The sequence below is a fragment of the Balaenoptera musculus genome, chromosome 10 (genome assembly GCF_009873245.2).
Source record: "Balaenoptera musculus isolate JJ_BM4_2016_0621 chromosome 10, mBalMus1.pri.v3, whole genome shotgun sequence".
Lineage (NCBI taxonomy): Eukaryota > Metazoa > Chordata > Mammalia > Artiodactyla > Balaenopteridae > Balaenoptera > Balaenoptera musculus.
The window spans coordinates 26,975,440-26,996,381 of NC_045794.1; the positions used below are offsets into that span (position 1 = coordinate 26,975,440).

The 20,942-nt window shown below is 37.5% G+C and overlaps 1 protein-coding gene across 8 annotated transcripts in view; it reads left to right on the forward strand.

Moving 5' to 3' along the window:
* The window catches only part of RESF1 (retroelement silencing factor 1), a 31,477-nt gene extending 13,106 nt beyond the window's left edge, over positions 1-18,371 (forward strand). For 3 of the 8 annotated variants that reach the window (XM_036865934.1, XM_036865931.1, XM_036865935.1), the window contains 3 exons: positions 8,822-13,808; positions 15,078-15,161; positions 17,644-18,371. In XM_036865934.1, coding sequence (XP_036721829.1) covers positions 8,879-13,808; positions 15,078-15,161; positions 17,644-17,810 — 5,181 coding nt within the window. In that variant the 5' untranslated portion in view covers positions 8,822-8,878 and the 3' untranslated portion in view covers positions 17,811-18,371. Of the gene's footprint in view, positions 1-4,494; positions 4,579-8,821; positions 13,809-15,077; positions 15,162-17,643 lie in introns of all 8 variants that reach the window. The other 5 variants (XM_036865929.1, XM_036865930.1, XM_036865933.1 and 2 more) reach the window with 4 other exon arrangements.
* Positions 18,372-20,942: the final 2,571 nt, after the last annotated feature.

The window sequence follows — 20,942 nt, forward strand, 5'->3', positions numbered from 1 at the left end:
AAGGGAGGGGTGGAGACTTTTTCCCATTTGCAGATTTAAATAGGGACTTCTCTTTAACTTGGTGTTCAACAATTGTAGATAACATTTATTCATTTGACAAACATTTATTGAAGCCTGCTAGACAACTGTCTAGATGTGCATCTTTTTTTTTTTTTAATTTCTGGGCCACGCCACGCGGCATACTAGTTCCCTGACCAGGGATGGAACCCGTGCCCCCTGCAGTGGACACGCAGAGTCTTAACCACTGTTTTGCCAGGGAAGTCCCTAGATACGCATCTTTTGCTTTTCCCTGAGACAGTCTTTTTAAAAGCCTATCACTCTTGGCTTTGAATAGCATTATCTTTCACTATAATAATGTTCCAGTTTCTTTGATAAATTAATGGTTACCCTTGCATATAAAAAATTCTTGATGTGGCTTAATTTGCCCTTTCACGTTCTGTTTCTTACTACTTTTTCTGGCCTAAAGTAAGCCTGGCCATGGTAAACCATAATATGATAGGTCCATTTCAGTAGAGTTTTTTCTGTTGGTGGTTGTAAATGCTTGTGCATTTGTGTTGAAGATAGATATTAATATGATTATTCTTCAAAGGTATGATTTTTAGGTTATTTTTTGGTTTGTAATTTTCTGTAATAAGTCTGACTTCAAATAAAGGAGGCTTTCCAGTTAAACCATATTTGCATTGTATGGATATAGAATATTTTAAAATAAAAAAAAATTCACAAGCCTTTTCTTAACGTTAGTAAGGTCTTCATGAAGATTTTGTGTGAAAATCCACATGCATTGTTACATTTATAGTCTACTGCAGCCACTCACTTCCCTTTTTTTCCAGCTTCACTAATTCATCGTAATTTCGCAGTTTACAACTTGCTATTCACAACTTCCTATGCCATGGATTTTAGTGACTTGCTTTCGTCCCACTTTTCTCACAGGAAGTAATAGTAATAATATACATAAGATTTCAATCCAGAGACTGTCAGACCTAAAGATAGACTTTAGGGTTTTTTTTAATTAAAAATTTTAAAAGACTGTTTTTGTGATGACACACAGGAAGCCTCCATGGATTCTCTCTTTGGAATAGGAGTATATGAATTATGACTCTAAATCCCCCCAGTGTAGACCATAGCACTTTATCAATGTCAACACACCCGGGCTGCTTGCCTCCCTTCCCAGTGAGGGCCACCACAGTTTATCAGCATCAACATATTAGTATTGCTTGTTCTCCAAACTGTAAAACCTACAGCCAGATGGGTGGGTTAGTAGAGCCAAACTTTGTGCGGCTATATCAAGGATCATTATTTACGGTTTGCTAATTTACCTATACCTATTCATAGTTAGGAAGATTCCCCACAACAGAATATAAGAATCTAGTGCTTTCATAGCTTGCTGGCACATGCACCTGTCACTGGGCTGCTTGCTGACCCTTTTGCCACTTGACAAGAGTACATGAACTATTGGATCCAATCCATAGTAACTGCCAGAGAGGAGAGAACCTTAAAACTACAAAGCAACCAATGGACAATTGTGCACTAACCTGCAACCTAAAGTACTCTAGTTTTTTGAATTTTTTTTTTTTTAATCTGCACTGGAAACTAGAAATGTGGGTGTATACAATATGTTGAAAACTCCTATTTCCTTGTTGATTTTTTTTTCCCCCTGCCAATTCTGTTCACTATTGAAAGTGGGGAATTGAAGTCTTTGACTCTTGGTGAATTGGCTATTTTTCACTTTGTGTTTTGCTTCTTGTATTTTTTTATATAAATTTATTCATTTTTTAAAAAAATTATTTTTGGCTGCATTGGGTCTTCATTGCTGCATGGGCTTTCTCTAGTTGCAGAGAGCGGGGGCTACTCTTCGTTATGGTGCGCGGCATTCTTATTGTGGTGGCTTCTCTTGTTGCAGAGCATGGGTTCTAGGTGTGTGGGCTTCAGTAGTTGTGGCTTGTGAGCTCTGGAGCGCAGGCTCAGTAGTTGTGGCGCATGGGCTTAGTTGCTCCGCAGCATTTGGGATCTTCCCGGATCAGGGCTGGAACCCGTGTTCCCTGCATTGGCAGGTGGATTCTTAACTGCTGTGCCACCAGGGAAGTCCCTACTTCTTGTATTTTAATGCTCTCTCTCTTTTTTAAAATTTAATTTTATTTATTTATTTTATTTTTGGCTGCATTGGGTCTTCACGGTTGCACGCGGGCTTTCTCTAGTTGTGGTGAGAGGGGGCTACTCTTCATTGCAGTACGCGGGCTTCTCATTGTAGTCGCCTCTCCTGTTATGGAGCACCGGCTCTAGGCGCGTGGGCTTCAGTAGTTGTAGCACACAGGCTCAGTAGTTGTGGCTCCCGGGCTCTAGAGTGCAGGCTCAGCAGTTGTGGTGCACGGGCCCAGTCGCTCTGAGGCATGTGGGATCTTCCCGGACCAGGACTTGAACCCGTGTCCCTTGCATTGGCAGGTGGATTCTTAACCACTGCGCCACCAGGGAAGCCCTTAATGCTCTCATAAGTGTGTATATGTTTATAGTTGTTATATGTTGCTTGGTGGACTGACCCTTTTATGGTTATAAAAAGTCTCTCTTTAGTAACATTTTTTGTTTTAGTGTATTTTTTCTGATAATTAGTATAGTCATTCTCCCTTTATTGTGGCTGTTATATGCCTAATATCTTTTTTTTAATCCCTTTTTTAAAATTTTTATTTATTTATTTATTTGGCTGTGCCGGGTGTTAGTTGCAGCACGAGGGATCTTTGTTGTGGCATGTGGGATCTTTAGTTGCAACACGCGGGATCTTTTAGTTGTGGCATGTGGGATCTAGTTCTCTGACCAGACCTGGGTCCCTTGCATTAGGAGTGCAGAGTCTTAACTGCTGGACCACCAGGGAAGTCCCTCTTTTTTTATCCTTTTATTTCCAATCTGTTTTTATCTTTGACTCAAAGGTATGCCTATTGGAGACAGCATATAGTTAGCTAGCCATTTTTTAAAAATATAATCTGACATTCTGTCGTATGGATTGTTTAATCCACTCACTTTTAATGTTATTATGATATAGTTGGATTTACATCTCCTGTTTGTACTTTTTATTTTCTGTCTCATATCTTTTTGTCCCTCACTGTTTTTGCATTAAGTGAGTATTTTGTAATGTAGCATTTTAGCTTCTTTAATAATTTTTTCAGTATTTTTTTTGTTATTTTATGGAATCACAAATTACTTTTATTTTTTATTTATTTATTTAATTTATTTTTGGCTGCATTGGGTCTTTGTTGCTGCGTGCGGGCTTTCTCTAGTTGTGGCGAGCGGGGGCTACTCTTTGTTGCGGTGCACGGGCTTCTCATTGCGGTGGCTTCTCTTGTTGCGGAGCATGGCTCTAGGCGCGCGGGCTTCAGTAGTGGTGGCTTATGGGCTCTAGAGCACAGGCTCAGTGGTTGTGGCGCGTGGGCTTAGTTGCTCCACGGCATGTGGGATCTTCCTGGACCAGGGATTGAACCCTTGTCCCCTGCATTGGCAGGCGGATTCTTAACCACTGAGCCACCAGGGAAGTCCCACCTTTATTTCTTTTTAATATTTGTTTATTTAATTTTGGCTGTGCTGGGTCTTAGTTGTGGCATGCAGGATCTTTAGTTGTGGCATGTGGACTTCTTAGCTGTGGCATGCATGTGGGATCTAGTTCCCCAATCAGGGATTGAACCCCCGCCCCCTGCATTGGGAGCACATTGGAGTCTTACCCACTGGACCACCAGGGAAGTCCCACAAATTACTTTTTAAAAAATCATATTTGTTTCTACCTTTAAAGGTCTTAAGCATTTAAAATCTGATTTGTTATATTTGTGATTTTTAGCCAAGTTAAAAGACTGTCACTGGTGTGTGTGGGGGGGGTGGGGAGTAGAGAGCTGAATAATGTAGGGCCCAGTGAGGTTATTTGTTGTGTTTTTTGAGTACCAGTAATCCTGGCGTATGTGCGTGTGTGTGTGCGCCTGTGTATGTGTAACTGACTTAATCCAGTAGAGACAGGTTGATACTGGGAATATAGGGAAAGGGAGTAGGATTTTATCTCTCTCTCTGTCTGTTTTTTTGTTTTTTGTTTTTTGTTTTTTGGCTGTGCTGCGTGGCTTGCAGGATCTTAGTTCACTGACCAGGCATCGAACCCGGGCCCATAGCAGTCAAAGCACTTAGTTGTAACCACTGGACCACCAGGGAATTCCTGGGAGCAGGATTTTAAATGTAGAGATTTGATACTGTAAGTACAGACTGCATTTACAAGGCTGTGTCTTATAGATTTGGTGACAGGAGAATGATGGATAGTGCTATTTTTTTCTCTCTGAAATAATAAGCAGCGGAGTAGGGGGAGCATGTGTATGGGTTGGGGTGGCGGGGGACCAGGGAGGAGAGAAGAATGGAAAAATTAAATTACTTTAATATAAATAAAATTTCAAAAAAATGAAGTAGAATTGTCAGGCACTGTTTATATGTGCAATGTGTGAACTCATTTTGTTGGCTTGTGTGTTTTTTCCCCAGAAAACTTTGGCTACTCCTGTGCAGAGAGGTTCTTAAGTTCAGCCGTAGCTGGAATTTGTTAGGTAAATGCCATGGCTGTCACAGGTGAGGGGAGATAAGAGGGCGGGGTGCCAATTTGGGGGCAAAAGAGTTTATTTTTCCAAGAAAAATTTAAATGATAGACATGGAAATCCTGTCTCTGGTTATCTCCATTAAAATATATCTTCAGAAGGTCTAAGAATACATTGTATCCAAAAGTAGAGGCTGCAGTCAGGAAAAAAGTCTTTTTTGTTTTGTTCTGTTTTTGTTTTTGTCTGCGGCAAGTGGCATGTGGGATCTTCATTCCCCAACCAGGGATGAAACCAGCGCCCCCTGCAGTGGAAGTGTGGAGTCTTAACCACTGGACTGCCACAGAGGTCCCTTAACTCTCTCCTTTTAATTTCGGTAGTTCAAGGTTGGTTTTCCAGGCTTCAGTTTTTTTCTATGCCAGCAAAGGAGAGAGAGGGGGTAAAAACCCAACAACCCCAAATTATTTGTAAGGAGCATTTCTCTTCCTACCCATAGGCTCTGTGTTAGTCTGCAGGGCTGCCCTAACAAAATAACCACAGCTTGGGTAGCTTAAACAATAAATTTCTGCAGGTCTAGAGTCTGGAAGTCTGAGATCAATGTATTTGGTTTCTCCTGAGGTCTCTCTCATTGGCTTGCACACAGCTACCTTCTCTGTGTCTCCTCAGATGGTCTTTCCTGTGTGTGTATACACCTGGGTGTCTCTCTTATAAGGACACTAATCCTGTTGGGTTAAGGCCCCACCCTTAAGACCTCATTTAACCTTAATTGCCTCACTCAAGGCCCTATCTCCAAATATAGTGAACTGGACTTAAACATATAAACTTTGAGGGAACAGAATTCAGTCTGTAACAGCCTCCCACCCCCAAGCTCACATAAGAAATAGGGCAAATTATTGGGAATTTATCATTAACTCTTTTGTAGTACTGCTACTTGGTAGTACTGCTTTTTACTTTGTATTATACTTCTCCCTAATCAGTTGTCTTATTAAGGAGCTTTCCTGGGAGAAAGCATGTGAGGAATATACAGATCTTTCTCCTTGGGACCTGTTTTTAAACCAAAATGTGCATGCTGTCACGCTGGACAAGGGTGATCTGGCTCCCCGACAAATTAAACTCTCAAGAGAGGGAGGTTTCTTTACTACCTTAATCAAATGACAGGTCAGGACAAACATAGAGTTCACCAATGACTTTGACTTTCACATAAGTGAGAAGAAGCAAGCAGAGAAATAGAAAGCAAAAATGTATGTAAAAATGCAGAATGAAAGTTAAAACCACTTGAGCATGAAGTGCTTGTAACGAACCAAGTCCATGCATCCATAATAGACAAGTCCAGTTGGTCCAAGACACTAGTCTCCTCAACGAGGCACTCAAGCAGGTCTGGATTACTGCTGGGTCACAAGTGATGAGGTGAAGACTGTCCATTTGGGCAAAGCCTCTGGTGGCCAGTGCCTTGGTGAATGGATCCTCGACAAGAGATGAAGTTACAGCAACACTTGTCTCAAATGCAAACAGTCCCAGCTCACCTAAGTTTATAGTCCCAGGAGCACGTTATCTCCAAGATCAGATGTTCAGTTTGGGAGGGGGAGAGTTTCTAATGCCACCTGTGTCACCTTAGGTCACCTTGGCAGGAGATCCCCAAAATGTCTGCCTCTTCCTTCCAGCATGCACAGATCAGTCTTGGCTCAGGTACAGCAATGACAAAAAATGAAACCTCTGAAGTCATGGAGTCAGTTTCTAGTCACGGCTTTATTTCATGCTCGACACCAGGCCTCAAAAGGTTCCCTTCTATGTGTTATTTATGAGCAAATACATAAATAAACATACATATCAAGAAATTAAAAACACATGGTAACATGTGCCTTCCTCAATCTAGTTTGAGTACACTATGACCCATCATGTAATAGATCTAAAAGATCTACAGATTGTTTTGGATTTTCTACATAACGTCTATTAATAGCTTTATATTTTCCTTCACAATTCTTATACTTTCTAGGATCTCCAGTGCAACAATGAATAGAAGTGGGTGATAGTGGCATCTTTATTTAAGTTATCTATTATTATTAATAATAATATTACTGTTGTTGGTCTGAATTTTTGAAATTACCATTTATCAAAATTAAGGAAACTTCTTTCTATTCTTGGTTTTATACAATTGTTCTTTTAATGAATTTTAATTGAATTTTATCAAAAGTTCTTGCATCTGTTGAAATGATCATGTGATTTTAAAAATACTTATAATGTAATTACTTTGATTAATTTTCAGTGACAAACTTTATATTCCTGAAATAAACTCAGTTTGATCATGATGTTATCCTTTTCATGTATCACCCCATTTGGTTTGCTAACATTTTGCTCAGGACTTTTGTGTTTGTTTCTGAGAGATTGGCTTCTTAATTGTCTTTCTTTTCAGCTTTGGTATGATAGGCTCAGTAAATAAGCTATAAAGTGTTCCCTCTTTTATCCTTTTAAAGAGGTTATATTGGATTATCTTTTCCGTAATTGGTAGAACACTCCAGTACAGCCACATGGCCCTGCTGTTTTCTTTGTGAAGATATTTAATTATAGATGTTAGGATATGTTTTTTCAAGGAATTTCTCCATTCCACCTAAATTTTAAATGTTTGGAAATACTCAAGATAAATACATTACCATTTTAATGTCTGTAAGATCTAGTGATAGCCTCTTTTCCCAATACAGTGGATTTTTTTTTAAGATGATCAGTGTTGTCAGAGGCTTATTGATTTTTATTTGTTACCAACTTGTGACTTATTGAATCTCTGTTCTCATTTTATTTCACTCTGTCTTTTCCTTGGATTAACTTGTTATTTTTAACTTTGTATGATAAATACAGAGATTGCTTCCCAGTCTTCTTTTAAATAAGTCTATTTAATGTTATAAATTATCCTCAAGTCATATGTTAACATGGGATTGGGAGCCCATTATGGACTGAACTGTGTGTCTTGTCCCCCACCCCCCCACCAAATGCATATGTTGAAGCTCTGACCTCCAGTGTGACTATTTTTAGAGATGGGGCCTTTAGGGAGATAATTAAGGTAAATGAGGTCATAAGGGTGGGATCTGATTCAATAGGTCTGGTATCCTATTGGATAATTAGAGGAAGAGACACCAGAGCTCACTGCATTCTTTATTTCTTAATTATTTTGCAGTTTCCTAGGTCCTTTTTCTACAATTTCTAGATTAATTCCACTGTGAATTAATCTGAATTATTGTAATCCTTCAAAAATGAGATTTGCTTATGGCCTAGCCATATGGTCAGTACTGGTAAAAATTCCATGTGCATTGGAAAGAATGTGTGTTCTGCAGTTGTTTGGTATACTATTAATACGTTTAAGTCAACTTTGTTTGCCCTATCATTTGTTACAGATTTGTCCGTTTTTAGATATGTCCCATGTCCCTGTACTGTTGGTGAGAGTATAAATTATTTCAGTCTTTTTGGAAGGCAGTTTGTCACTGCTTATGAAAATGATTTTAGTGTCTTTTGACATATTGATTTCACTTGTAGGAATTGGCAGAAACAGCACAAATATAAAAGCATAAATACAAGAATTCTTAGTATAGGATAGTTTATAAGTGCAAAAACTTAAGAAAACCAAATGTCCATCAATAGAGAAATGGTTAAAAGGTGATATACACAGAAAGTGGAATGTTATGCAGACAGTGAGATAGATATGTGTGTAGTTGAAATGATAAGATATCCTAGGTATAGTAATGAAAATGAGGCTAACTGTAGACAGCATGTTTGGTAGGACTCCATTTGTCTTAAAAGATGAGGTTTTATCTATGTATTGGTGTTTTTTTATATATAGAAATTTTCTGAAAGAAAGGTAACAGTAGATACCGCTAGGGAGTTAGACATTGGAGATGGACAGTAGTAAGGGCTTCTTAGTATATGCTTGATTTTTAAAAAAATTTATTTTTTACAGTGATCATGGGTTACTTAGAATAAAGAGCTAGTTAAAATAAATAAATGCAGAAAGTAATTGTCTCTTAAGTGTAACAAACAAAATACTAACTATATTGGGTAGAATGAATTTCTGTTGAACACGCCAGAAAATTTTATTGACATTTGCCATATTTATTATTACATCTTCCTTTGCTGTTCCTCTTATCCAAATCAAAGATGAAGCTTTCTCTAGTCTGAGGTTTCAGGAATTTTGCTAGACATAGTCAGCATTGGTGATAAGGTAAACTAAGAAAATTATCTTAGAAATTCTGAGCTGGCAAAACAGCTTTTTAATAAAAGATCTTTATTTCCTACAGATTCCTGACATTCAAAACAGCTGGCTTTTAATACACTGCTACTGCATCAAATCAACAATGAACTGGAATGCAAAATCAGAGAGTGTCACCTTACCACCACAGTATCCTAAAAAACAGGCATCTTTTTTGGAGCAAGCTTTAGTAAACACACTTACCACAGCATCTCAAAGTTCTTTAAACCATCCTGGAAGTAACCAAGAACCATGCCTATTTCTCAGTAATTTAAATCCAGTTTCACAGCCGCTGCTCAACATCAGAAATTATAAAACTCCTCAACAAATCCCTATTTCTGATATGCATAGTGGGACCATTGTGACCTCACAAACTTCAGTAGAAAGAATAACATATGCAAATGTTAAAGGACCCAAACAACCAAATCACGATTTGCAAATGTCTTCAGGAGTTACACAGGATGTATGGTTGAACTCACCAATGAGGAATTCTATGCTTTCTCATACAGGGACAACTGTATCTCATCAGACTGGTTTTGGAACGAATACACCCAATGTACGTGCACTACAGAATCAATTTCTAACATCAGATACCTATTCTATGCAACTACAAATGATCCCTTCTAATTCCGGAAGAGTTCCTATAACTTATCAAGGAAACCCGAGACTTAACCTACCTTTATCAGAGCAACAGGTTGATTGGGCACAGCAGTGTGCATCCAGTGGATTGACTTACCCAGATTACAGACCACTTCCAAAGCAATATAGTTATTCATCACAAAGCTTTTTGCAGGATCCTACTCTTCAGAAACAAACCCCTATGTCATCTGTATCATTACAAGCTAAAAATAGTCAATCTCCAAATCCTGCCCTGACTTTACAGTCAAAGCAGATTGCAACTGTACCGTCATATCAATATGCAGTTACTCAAACTGACAAAAGACCTCCTCCTCCTCCTTATGACTGTAGGTATGCAAGCCAGCCTCTGCAAAGTACTCAGCATGTTGTTAAACACACTTCTATGGAAGTTCCTCAGAGTCAAGAAATGCACTTATCTGAAATGAGAAAAGACTTTTGTAGAGGCTTTCAGCAGCAGTGGCAAAACCTTAATGAAAATTTCAACACAATGGGAAATTCCTGTAACTTGAGAGTAAATACCAATGTCAATCAGCCTTTTAATGAACCTATTAGATCTTCTGTGGATGGTGTTCAGGCTCTTACTCAAAATAATCAAGAGAAAAGAGTGGATTCTCGAAATCTAACTTCAAATCAAGTACTGGACACAAGTGCCACAAAAGAAAAGTTAGTGAGGGATATTAAAACATTAGTAGAAATAAAAAAGAAGTTTTCGGACCTTGCAAGGAAAATTAAAATTAATAAAAATCTTTTGATGGCAGCAGGTTGTATTAAAACAACTAATAACTCTTACAGTGAATCAGCTCAAAATTGTGGGTTGTCTCTGAAACAAACTGCCAAAATCCAGTCTGGACCACAGGTAACCCTAGGCCCTCCAGATGCTGTGGAGGATAAACCACCAACGGTAATGGAATCTGCAGAAGAAACAAATAGAACACACAATACATTGAATTCCAACCTTCAGGACAGAAATTTTAACCAAGTCAGTTCTGTTTTACTAAATTCTGGCTGTTCACAAGTTGTGAGTTCTTTAAAGACATCAACTGTTGAGATTACCCAGGCAATATTAAATAACACCCAGTTTTCATCAGGAAATTTAGTCAACGTTGCACAAAATGTGCCAACAAATTCTGAAGCAACTTCTCTTCCTCAGTCTACATCCTTTGAGGAATATGTTTCAAAATATCCAAATAAAAATAGGCTAATTCTCAGTTTACTTGCATCTGGAAATAAAACTCAGAAGAAATTATTAAAAGATACTAATGAACATATTCATGATTCTAAACTGCATAGTTTTGAAATGAATCCAAATATCCAGAACACTGGTAACCAAGTGAATTTGAAACCCATGGAAACTCCAGGTACTCCAAGTACTTGTAATATAAATGCCAAGATTTCAAACAACTCTTACTTGGAGCATAAATCCTTCAATGGAATGTCTTCTAAAAGTGACTCTCACTTTTCCATGGAATTGCTAGCAACGTGTCTTTCTTTGTGGAAAAAGCAACCTTCAGAACCTACGGAAGAAAAACAGTGTAATGAGTCAAAAACAAACACAACAGCAGTTGGAATTTCAAAGCCTGTGGACATCTGTGACAAGAGTCCATTTTCAACTGTGGGAAATTCTCAAAATAAAATTGTAAACAGCTCACAAGAAACAGTTTTATCAATGGTAGCACAGAATTATGAGTCTTCAGGAGCAACTACTACAAAGGGGATTGCTGTAGTATCACCCTTAATTCTTTCAGATGTCAAAACATTGTCTGTCAAAGGTATAACACCTGAAGCTTTACCTGAAACAATGTATCCAGTTATTAAAGAAGGCAGTGTTTGTAGCTTACAAAACAAATCGACGGAAAATACTGCTGCTTTGAATGTTAATGAACCAGTGACAAGTACCACAAGCACCAAGATTTTCCCACTAATTCAGAAGGATAAGCAAAGTGAATCAACTAATACTAATTCAGAAGTCACACCTAATACCAATCAAGGAAAGCATAACAAATCAGAACCAGATATCCAGTGTCCTGTGAGTGATCAGCAAACCACATATATATCAAAGGACAGTGATATTGTGGGCAGAGATGTATTACAGATTGGCAGTATTTGTTCTCTTGTTGAAGGTGATACTGCTTATAATTCCCAAATAGCAAAGATATTCAACTTGCCCTCTTTGCAAAAGGTTGAGCCACAGAAACCTCTACCCAATCACCAAGTAATGAATAATAGACAAAATGAACAATTTGACAATATCACTGGAAATAAAGACTTTGTCTTGCAAAAAGAGAATTTTGTACAGTGCACAGATGTTTCACATAAAATAACTGATCAGTCAGAGTCACTGCAACCTCCAGAACCATTGACTTTGAAGTACATTGGAGCAAAGAGTGGAATTCTTGAGGAAGGCAGTTTAGAGCGTATCACTAAAAATGAAAGCATGGCTAATGATATGTGTTCACCAGCTGCTATTCAGCACGATAGTTACCCTCAGGAAGCGGCCCAGGATCCTACAACAAATGAGAATCTCAAAGATAAGACATCCATCTTATACCTACATGATCAGCTGTCAGAACTTTTAAAAGAGTTTCCCTATGGTATTGAACCTGTGAACATGCATGAAGGTTTTGTGGTCCAACAAATGGCACACCGAATCTCAAAAGCTCAAACTTGTGATAAAACCAGTTGTGACTCCAAAGACTCAACAGACCAGATACAAATTACAATATTAAATTCAGAGCAAATGAAAGAATTATTTCCTGAACAGGACGATCAACCCAATGAGGTAGACAAACTGACAGAGCCTCAGAAAGAAAAGCCTGTCACAAAAGAAGGGAACCAGTGTGACCCACAAGCACATACAGTTGAAGAAACCTGTGATTCTGTAATACTGGATTCAGAAAAAGATGATGTCCGTTGCTGTGCATTGGGGTGGCTGTCTATGGTTTATGAAGGAGTACCTCAATGCCAGTGTAATTCCACTAAGAACTCAACTTCAAAGGAAGAAAAAGGGAAAGATCCACGTTCTCCTTTGGAGACCAATGGTTATAAACAAGGAGAGAGAACTTCTGACAGAGATGTTCCTATTGCATTTAACAGTCCTCCAAATAATCAGCCAAAGATTCTTCTGACTTGTCCAGTTGAGAAAAAACCTTTTCCTGAAACAGAGCAAGGCAGGAATATAAAAGATAAATCCAAATCAGAACATAACAGCTCATTAAGGACAGAACAAGAATTATCTGGTCACTTTTTATCTAAAGGTGATAAAAAACCAGATTCTTTGCAGAGTCACAAAAGAAAAAGAAAACTGCAATTTCATGAGATAACTTTTCATTCCACTAACAAAATTGCAAAATTTTCTCAAGAGAGCCTGCAGAGGAAGCTCATGGCACAAAACTTACGACCACTAAAACCAAAGATGGGTTTTTTGACAAGTAAAAATAAAGATTTGCATGTGAAGAATGGTTCTTTGGTACAGTCAGTATCACCGGAAAAGAGAAAATTGAAAGCAGGTGGCTCTAAAAAAGTTTTGGAAAAGAAGTTAGATGAAGGGAGCATACTTGATTCAGAGATAAAGAGGAAGAAGTATGATAAACAAGAGCAGAATAAGAATGTGGGAGGTGGTGCATTTAAATTCTGTAACCCTTTCTCAACCACAGGTGAAAGAGCCAGGATTAAAGAAAAGACAGTGTCAAATGTTAAGTCCTCAGGCTCTGTGGATAGCTCATCTAAAATTAATAGAGTTCTATCACCAAAGGAGTATTTATCAAGGCAGAAGCATAAAGAAGCATTAAAGAAAAACTATCTGAAAAATGTACCATGTGATTCTCAGTATATGAGGTCCAATAAACTTTCTACGCGAGTGGGAAGTTGTGGGAGATCAAATGAGAGACACAATGGCAGTGTACAGACCTCTAAGGAATCATTAAATATTGGTACAAGCCATGGTAAAAACCTCAAAGCCCATCATTCCAAGGAGTCTAAAACATACGTTTCAAGGAATATTAAAGGAACAGTTGGTGGAAAGCAACCTGATAAAATGTGGATTGATAAAACCAAATTAGACAAAAATTTAAGTAATGTAAATAATGACGTTGAATTCAGCCAAATGGCTTCCCAAGCAAAGGATCAAAGGAAACTGTATCTGAACAGAGTTGCATTTAAATGCACTGAACGTGAGCGCATTTGTCTCACAAAATTAGACAGTTCACCCAGGAAGCTTAATAAAGAAAAGAGACCAGAAAATAAACCTAAGACCCTTTTACCTGTAAAAGATACCACAGAGAAACTAAGCATGCTGGAGTTTAAATTATGTCCAGATGGACTATTTAAGAATACAAACCCTGTTGAAGACCAGAAGGATCTGCCATTTACTCCTAGGAAGGAGCAAGCTCCTGTGCAAGGTCCAGTATGATTTTTTTGATGGTGTCTGCAACATTGTAATACTGTAGTTCAGCAAGTGAGAGAGCATCTCTCCTGACTTCCCTGTAACTAGGAGAGACTTAAATGCATTTTGCCTTTACTTAGTATTTAGTCTTCTCAGTAAGTTGATGGTTCATTGGGCAATATTTGTTTTAAGTTTGTGTCCCACTTATTTTAAATTATACTACATTCACATTAAAGACAAGAGGTATATAAAATTGTAAGGTTTGCCAAATACAAAGATTTCCTTTTGTGCCAAGAAGTGAAAAACATTCTTTGTGCTAAGTCAGAAAAGCATCAAGTGTACATTATTTCAGGTCTTGCCTTTGTTCATTCTCTTTTGGGGCTTGCAGTTTCAAAGCCCTGTGAATTTGAAATTGGTCTAAATGTTAGGAGATATGTAATGTTAATGAAATCTTTTTGTACATACGGAAGTGGTTTGACTTACTGTCATCTTTGAAGCAGTTGGTGATTGTGTTATCACTAAAGTTAAAGTGGTACCTTGTAGTCTACTCATGAAATACGCAATGAGAGGATCTTGGAAGCAGTGTTGTCCATTGTTGAGTTACCAAACCCGAATGGAAATCATGACTGTTGGTTAGTTGAAGGATAGAATTCTCAATGTAGTGCAAGATGGAAGGAGAAAATAGAGGACTCATTATTTGTGGTAGAAGGAAACATTTATGGGTTGTGGATAGTATATGTAAAACATTGTGTTGAGAAACCCAGATTGGAAAACTAAAGGATTTGAATGGAAATCGTAGTTTCTCCTGTATTGTGTTCAGACAGTATCTGTTTGGGTGCATAAAATTACAATGTAAATAAGGTACTTTTTCTTGGAAGGTGGTAGGGATATATGAGTATATAGAGTATAAAATTCATCTTGTAAAGTACTGGTGATTACACTTGGTTCTTAAAACTAGATCCTTAGAATCTGAGGGCCTGGTTGGAAGTGGGTGCAGCAGCAGTGTGAGGTACATTCTGTCTCATGTGCCCTTAAGTACCTTGAGATGTGTTGGTGTTCAGCCCAAGTGGGAGAAACATAATTACATAATGAAGGTAAACTTTTAAATTGTGAGATTCAGGCATGTCATATGGGAGAAAGCATTTTTCCAGGCCCTTTTTAGTTATGTGTGAATATATCTGATGCCTTCTAAAATCTAATTTAGGCTTACATGGTTTTCCTTCATTATAGTACTAAAAGAGATGAATAGCAATATCTAGAGATCTGAAAATGAATATTTAAATAGTTTCAGGAATAAAAAGTACAAAAGAAGACTGGTTAAAATGTGTGACTGAGGAGAAAAGGATGCCGGAAGCCAACCAAGAAATAGGTAAAGCCGTCTGTTTAAGTTTTTATTTTACTTACCTGGCACTCTGTCATATATAAGCTGGATTACAGTTATGAAACTATTGTGAAGTTTGGTTTTTATCCATATTCTTTTAAAAAGCAGTTCAGTGTCTGTATGAGTGGTAGGAAGACATTCTCTTATTTTTTCTCTCATGCTGTGGACAGAGAAGTAGTGATCTATTTCCTTTTAACAAGAGAATTCTAATCACAGTGACTTAAGACAAGGGGTTGGCATGCTTTTTCTGTGTAGATAGGTTTTGCAAATCATAATGTCTCTCCTAAATACTCTAACATTGCAGTGAGAAATGGCTGTAGAATAATGAATGAGCATGGGCTATGTTCCGATTAAACTTTACCAAAACTTGCTAGAGGCTGGGCTTGGCCCACAGGCATACCCTGTTAGCCAACCCCTAGATTAGATTATTTGCAAGTTAATTAAATTCTCAAAACCAGGGAGACAAAGATGTTCCCATTTATCAATGAGAGGTTAGATCATTTGGCTGAAGTTACATAGCCAGAAACTCAATAGGGACTTGAACCACATCCCTCTCTTCAAAGTTTATTAAGTGTGGAATTTGAGTTATTTTGATGACGAAAGACTGATGCTCCTAGTTTTTTGTTTTGGTTTTGGGTTTTTTTGTTTTTTTTTTTTTTATTGCTGGGAAGGGTTTTGGGCTGAGGGCCAACCAGAAAACCAGAATTTTTAGTATCTGATTTTTAATTAGTGGAATGAATGTATTTTGTGTTTTAGGGTTTTGCATTGAGAACTGGAACCTAGGGTTCAGGAATTTTATTTTAGTTTTGGTTAATTAAATACACAAAGAAGAGTTCATAAGAGTCTTTGAAAATTGGGAGAAGCAGAATTTTGCCAGGAGCAACAATAAAGAGAAGCAAGAGAAGAAGTGTGACAAAGGTTGAGAAGAGCTTATAAAGAATATATGTAAGCAGGCATGTAGAAATGGAGTCATACATTGAAGATACATAAAGGGAAAAAGAAACCTGAATGAAAGAATTGAAGGAAGAAGAAATGTACACTCTTAATTAGAACAGGAAGACAACTGAAAGAGGGGAAAATGAATTAGTGAGAGAGTAGAAAACACACCCCTACAGTTGGAACACAGGAAGTGAAATATGAGAAAGATGGAAATGGGTGTGGAGATTGCAGCAAGAAAGTACCTTGGAAAAAGGGAGGGCCATAAGTTTTGCCTCAGAGAGAGTTGAGAGGCATAACTTGAATCTGAATCTGAAAATACTCAGAAGACAGATATATGCACAGGTTGACCAGAGGCTCAGGGAGCAGCATGAGCTAAACAACAGACATGAAGATACCTGCAGACAGGATGAGCAATAAACACTGAAGGTGGGACATCAGTACTCAGGATCACTATGAAAATGACACAAAGCAGGGCCCAGGCGCAATGAGAGATGCAGCAGGGTGAGAGAAAAGCTAAGAAACAAGTCCAGAGCTCTGTCAAAAGTCTTATGAGACTCAGGGAAATCATGAAAGACAGAACATACCAAGAGGAAGAGGCTGGAGAACTGGAACTCCCAGAGAGCTATAAAAAACACACTTTAGATAAGCGACACCTAAATTTGGTGGCAAAGGTTGGAGCGTAGATGGAGCAAGCCGTGAAACTGTCAGGGTGGGGTAGAAGAAGAAGAGGTGACAGAATCCAGCGGAAAGCAGCTTAGAGCTGCACCTCAGGTATCAGCATTCATAACAGAAAGCTGATGTGCACGGAGAGGAATTTGAAACATAAAGAATTAAGAGTAACCATCCTCTGTTACCAAAAAAATAAAGAAAGAAGAGGACAGAGTGCTTGACCCACCCAGACAGAAAAAGGTAAAAGAAAACTTATTCAGAAAGGAGCGGCTAGAGCAGGAATGTAAAGTACGGGAATTCAGAATTGGAACAGCTTCTGAGATACAGAGGCACATCTAGAAATACACGGAAAGAGGAAAAGCTGGCTGGGCCCATCAAAAAAGGGATAGTGAGGCTAATGACAGCACTGAAATAGTCTAAAGAAATAGAAAAATACAGATATTTCTTAGAATACCGAGTGCATAGCAAGACCACAATATGCAAGCTGTACTTTCCATTTACTCTTTGGAACTGGCTTGCGTTTGTGCTTTTTATATTGCTAGTTTAGATGGCTGTTAAGAAAGTCACGTTCATAATAGTGTGCAAATAATAAGAGTTTTTATTGGGCAAGGGTACAGGTAGAGCAGAATAGCCCTGGGCAGTGAAGATGGGGATGAGGTTAGAAAACAGCCCCCAAAGGAGAGGCAAGATGTCCTGTGTATCTACTTTATAATTCTGTAGGTAAAGGGCCATAGTTTGTCACATTTAACTCTTTCCATTTTTTATCCCAGAGAACGCGTGTTTTCCGTCTCAATTTATACTGATTGTATACTAGTCACTAACATTAAGAGTAATAAAGTAAATAAAATTTTTGTTTCCTTAGATGATAATGTTTTGGCTAATTCAAGACTCTCCAAGAGAAGTTTCAGTGCAGATGGATTTGAGACACTACAAAACCCAGTAAAAGATTCAAAAGCAATGTTTCAAACCTACAAAAAGATGTACATGGAGAAGAGAAGCAGAAGTCTTGGTAGCAGTCCTTTAGAATAATTTTGAGACTTTAATTCTTCTGATGGTTCTCTAATTGCCACAAGAAAATTTCTGTCACTTTCTGTTCGAATTATTTTTCTGGAAATACTCAGATTGCCATGATAAAATTTCTCAGAGAGTTTGGTTACCATTTTAGGTTATGTATATCATTGAAGTTACTTAATTAAATTGGCTTGAGAACCTTATTTGTGGGTAGCAGACATAAGAAATAGATGGTATTTGTCAGGGAAACCATAGGTATTGAATTCTGACATTATTGAACCAGTTTACCATTATTTTAAAAGGAATTATTATACTATCCATCCTAAGGGAGACCTGTTCATTACTTAAGGACTTGTTTATTTCCTCTGGGACTGTATTTTTGTTTCTAAAACTTATTAGCAAAATTTATTTTTCAGAAATCCTCACTGTGAATGTCAAAGTATATTCTTAAGTATTTTATACTGAATTGTAAACTTTTTGTCGGAGTCTTGTTTTATACTTGTTAAACTGAACATAATTTTTGGATAATGTTTAAACATTACTTTTCATACTTGAAATAAACATCTATTTTTTAAAACGTATATCCGAAACAGTTTGATTTGTGTTTGATTTCCTGCCCTCACAACAGAGCACATTTTAGAAAGGTGTTTTTAAAAGGAGAAATGCTAATTAAGCTGTCACAAGTAAATATTTTCAGGTTCATTCATTAGAAGAGCAAAAATTTACTAGGTTCAGGAAATTGCAAGGAAGGCAAAATATAACTCTTCAGATGTTTCTGGGCTTTATTTTATGACTACTAGAAGTAGAAATGTGTTGTTTTCATAAAATATTAATGCCACATAGTTCACACATACTAAAACTACATTTCTGGGAGTAGAGAGAAATGGAGAGTTTTTTAGTTGGATGTATAGTTTCAGTTTTGCTAGTGCGAATATTCTTACCGCTATTGAACTGTGCACTTAAAAGTGCATGAGATGGTAAACTCATATGTATATTTTATCACAAGTTTTAAAAATACATTCTGAAGACTTCAGAAGACTGAGCTTCTCAAAATATTAAATAGCATGCTTCCATAGGAAAAGCCATTGTGCTCATCCTGAGCAATGTCAATAGAAGGATCAGTTAGAAAAGCAATGGTTGGTAGAAGTGGCACCATAGCACCAGTCAAGGCAATGCAGTGGTTCCAAACTATGAATATTAGTGGTCATTATATTGGTCATTGTGTTCTTTTATTTTTAACTGTTTATTTTACATTGGAGTATAGTTGATTAACAGTGTTGTATAGTTTCAGGTGTACAGTGAACTGATTCAGTTATACATGTATCTATACTTACTCAAATTCTTTTCCCATTTAGGTTTTTAAATAATATTGAGCAGAGTTCCCTGTGCTATACAGTAGGTCCTTGGTTATCCATATTTTTATTGGGGTATAGTTGCTTTACAATGTTGTGTTTGGTTATCCATTTTAAATATAGCAGTGTGTACATGTCAATCCCAAACTCCCTAACTATCCCTTCTCCCCTGGCAACCACAAGTTCATTCCCTAAGTCTGTTAGTCTGTTTCTGTTTTGTAAATAAGTTCATTTGTATCAGTTCTTTTTAGATTCCACATATAAGCGATAACATACGATATTTCTCTTACTTTACTCAGTCTGACTTAATTTCACTCAGCATAACAATCTCTAGGTCCATCCATGTTGCTGCAAATGGCATTATTTCATTGTTTTTAATGACTGAGTAATATTCCATTGTATATATATATACCACATTTCCCTTTATCCATTCCTCTGTCAATGGACATTCAGGTTGCTTCCATGTCTTGGCTATTGTAAACAATGCTGCAATGAACAATGGCGTGCATGTATCCCTTCTGACCATGTGTTTCTCCAGGTATATGCCCCGGAGTGGGATTGCAGGATCATACAGTAGCTCTATTTTTAGAATTTTAAGGAACCTCCATACTGTTCTCCATAATGGCTTCACCAATTCACATTCCCACCAACAGTGCAAGAGGGTTCCCTTCTCTCTACACCCTCTCCAGCATTTATTGTTTGTAGATTTTTTGATGATAGCCATTTTGACTGGTGTGAGGTGATGTCTCATTGTAGTTTTGATCTGCATTTCTCTAATAATTAGTGATGTTGAACATCTTTTCATGTGCCTCTTGGCCATCTGTATGTCTTCTTTGGAGAAATGTCTATTTAGGTCTTCTGTCCATTTTTTGATTGGGTTGTTTGGATGATATTAAGCCACATGAGCTGCTTGTAAATTTTGGAGACTAATCCCTTGTTGGTCACTTCATTTGCAAATATTTTTGTCCATTCTGTAGGTTGTCTTTTCGTTTTGTTTATGGTTTCCTTTGCTCTGCAGAAGCTTTTAAGTTTAATTAGTTCCCATTTGTTTATTTTTATTTTCATTACTCTAGGAGGTGGATCAAAGAAGATATTGCTGCGATTTATGTCAAAGATTGTTCTGCCTGTGTTTTCCTCTAATAAGAGTTTTATAGTGTCCGGTCTTACATTTAGGTCTTTGATCTAGTTTGAGTTTATTTTTGTGTATGGTGATAAATAATGTTTTAATTTCATTCTTTTACATGTAGTTGTCCTGTTTTCCCAGCACCATTTGTTGAAGAGACTGCCTTTCCACCATTGTATAATCTTGCTTCCTTTGTCATAGATTGACCGTAGGTGCCTGGGTTTATTTCTGGACTTTCTAACCTCTTTCTATCAATGGACCCATTGATTTATATTTCTGTTTTTGTGCCAATACCATACTGTTTTGATGACTATAGCTTTGTAGTATAGTGTGAAGTCAGGGAACCTGATTCCTCCAGCTCCGTTTTTCTATCTCAAGATCGCTTTGGCTATTTGGGGTCTTTTGTGTCTCCATACAAATTTTAAGATTTTTTGTTCTAGTTCGGTGAAAAATGCCATTGGTAATTTGATAGGGATTGCATTGAATCTGTAGATTGACTTGTGTAGTATAGTCATTTTCACATTATTGATTCTTCCAATCCAACATGATATATCTTTCCATCTGTTTGTGTCATCTTTGATTTCTTTCATCGGTGTCTTATACTTTTCAGAGTACAAGTCTTTTGTCTCCTTAGGTAGGGTTATTCCTAGGTATCAGTATTTTATTCTGTTTGAT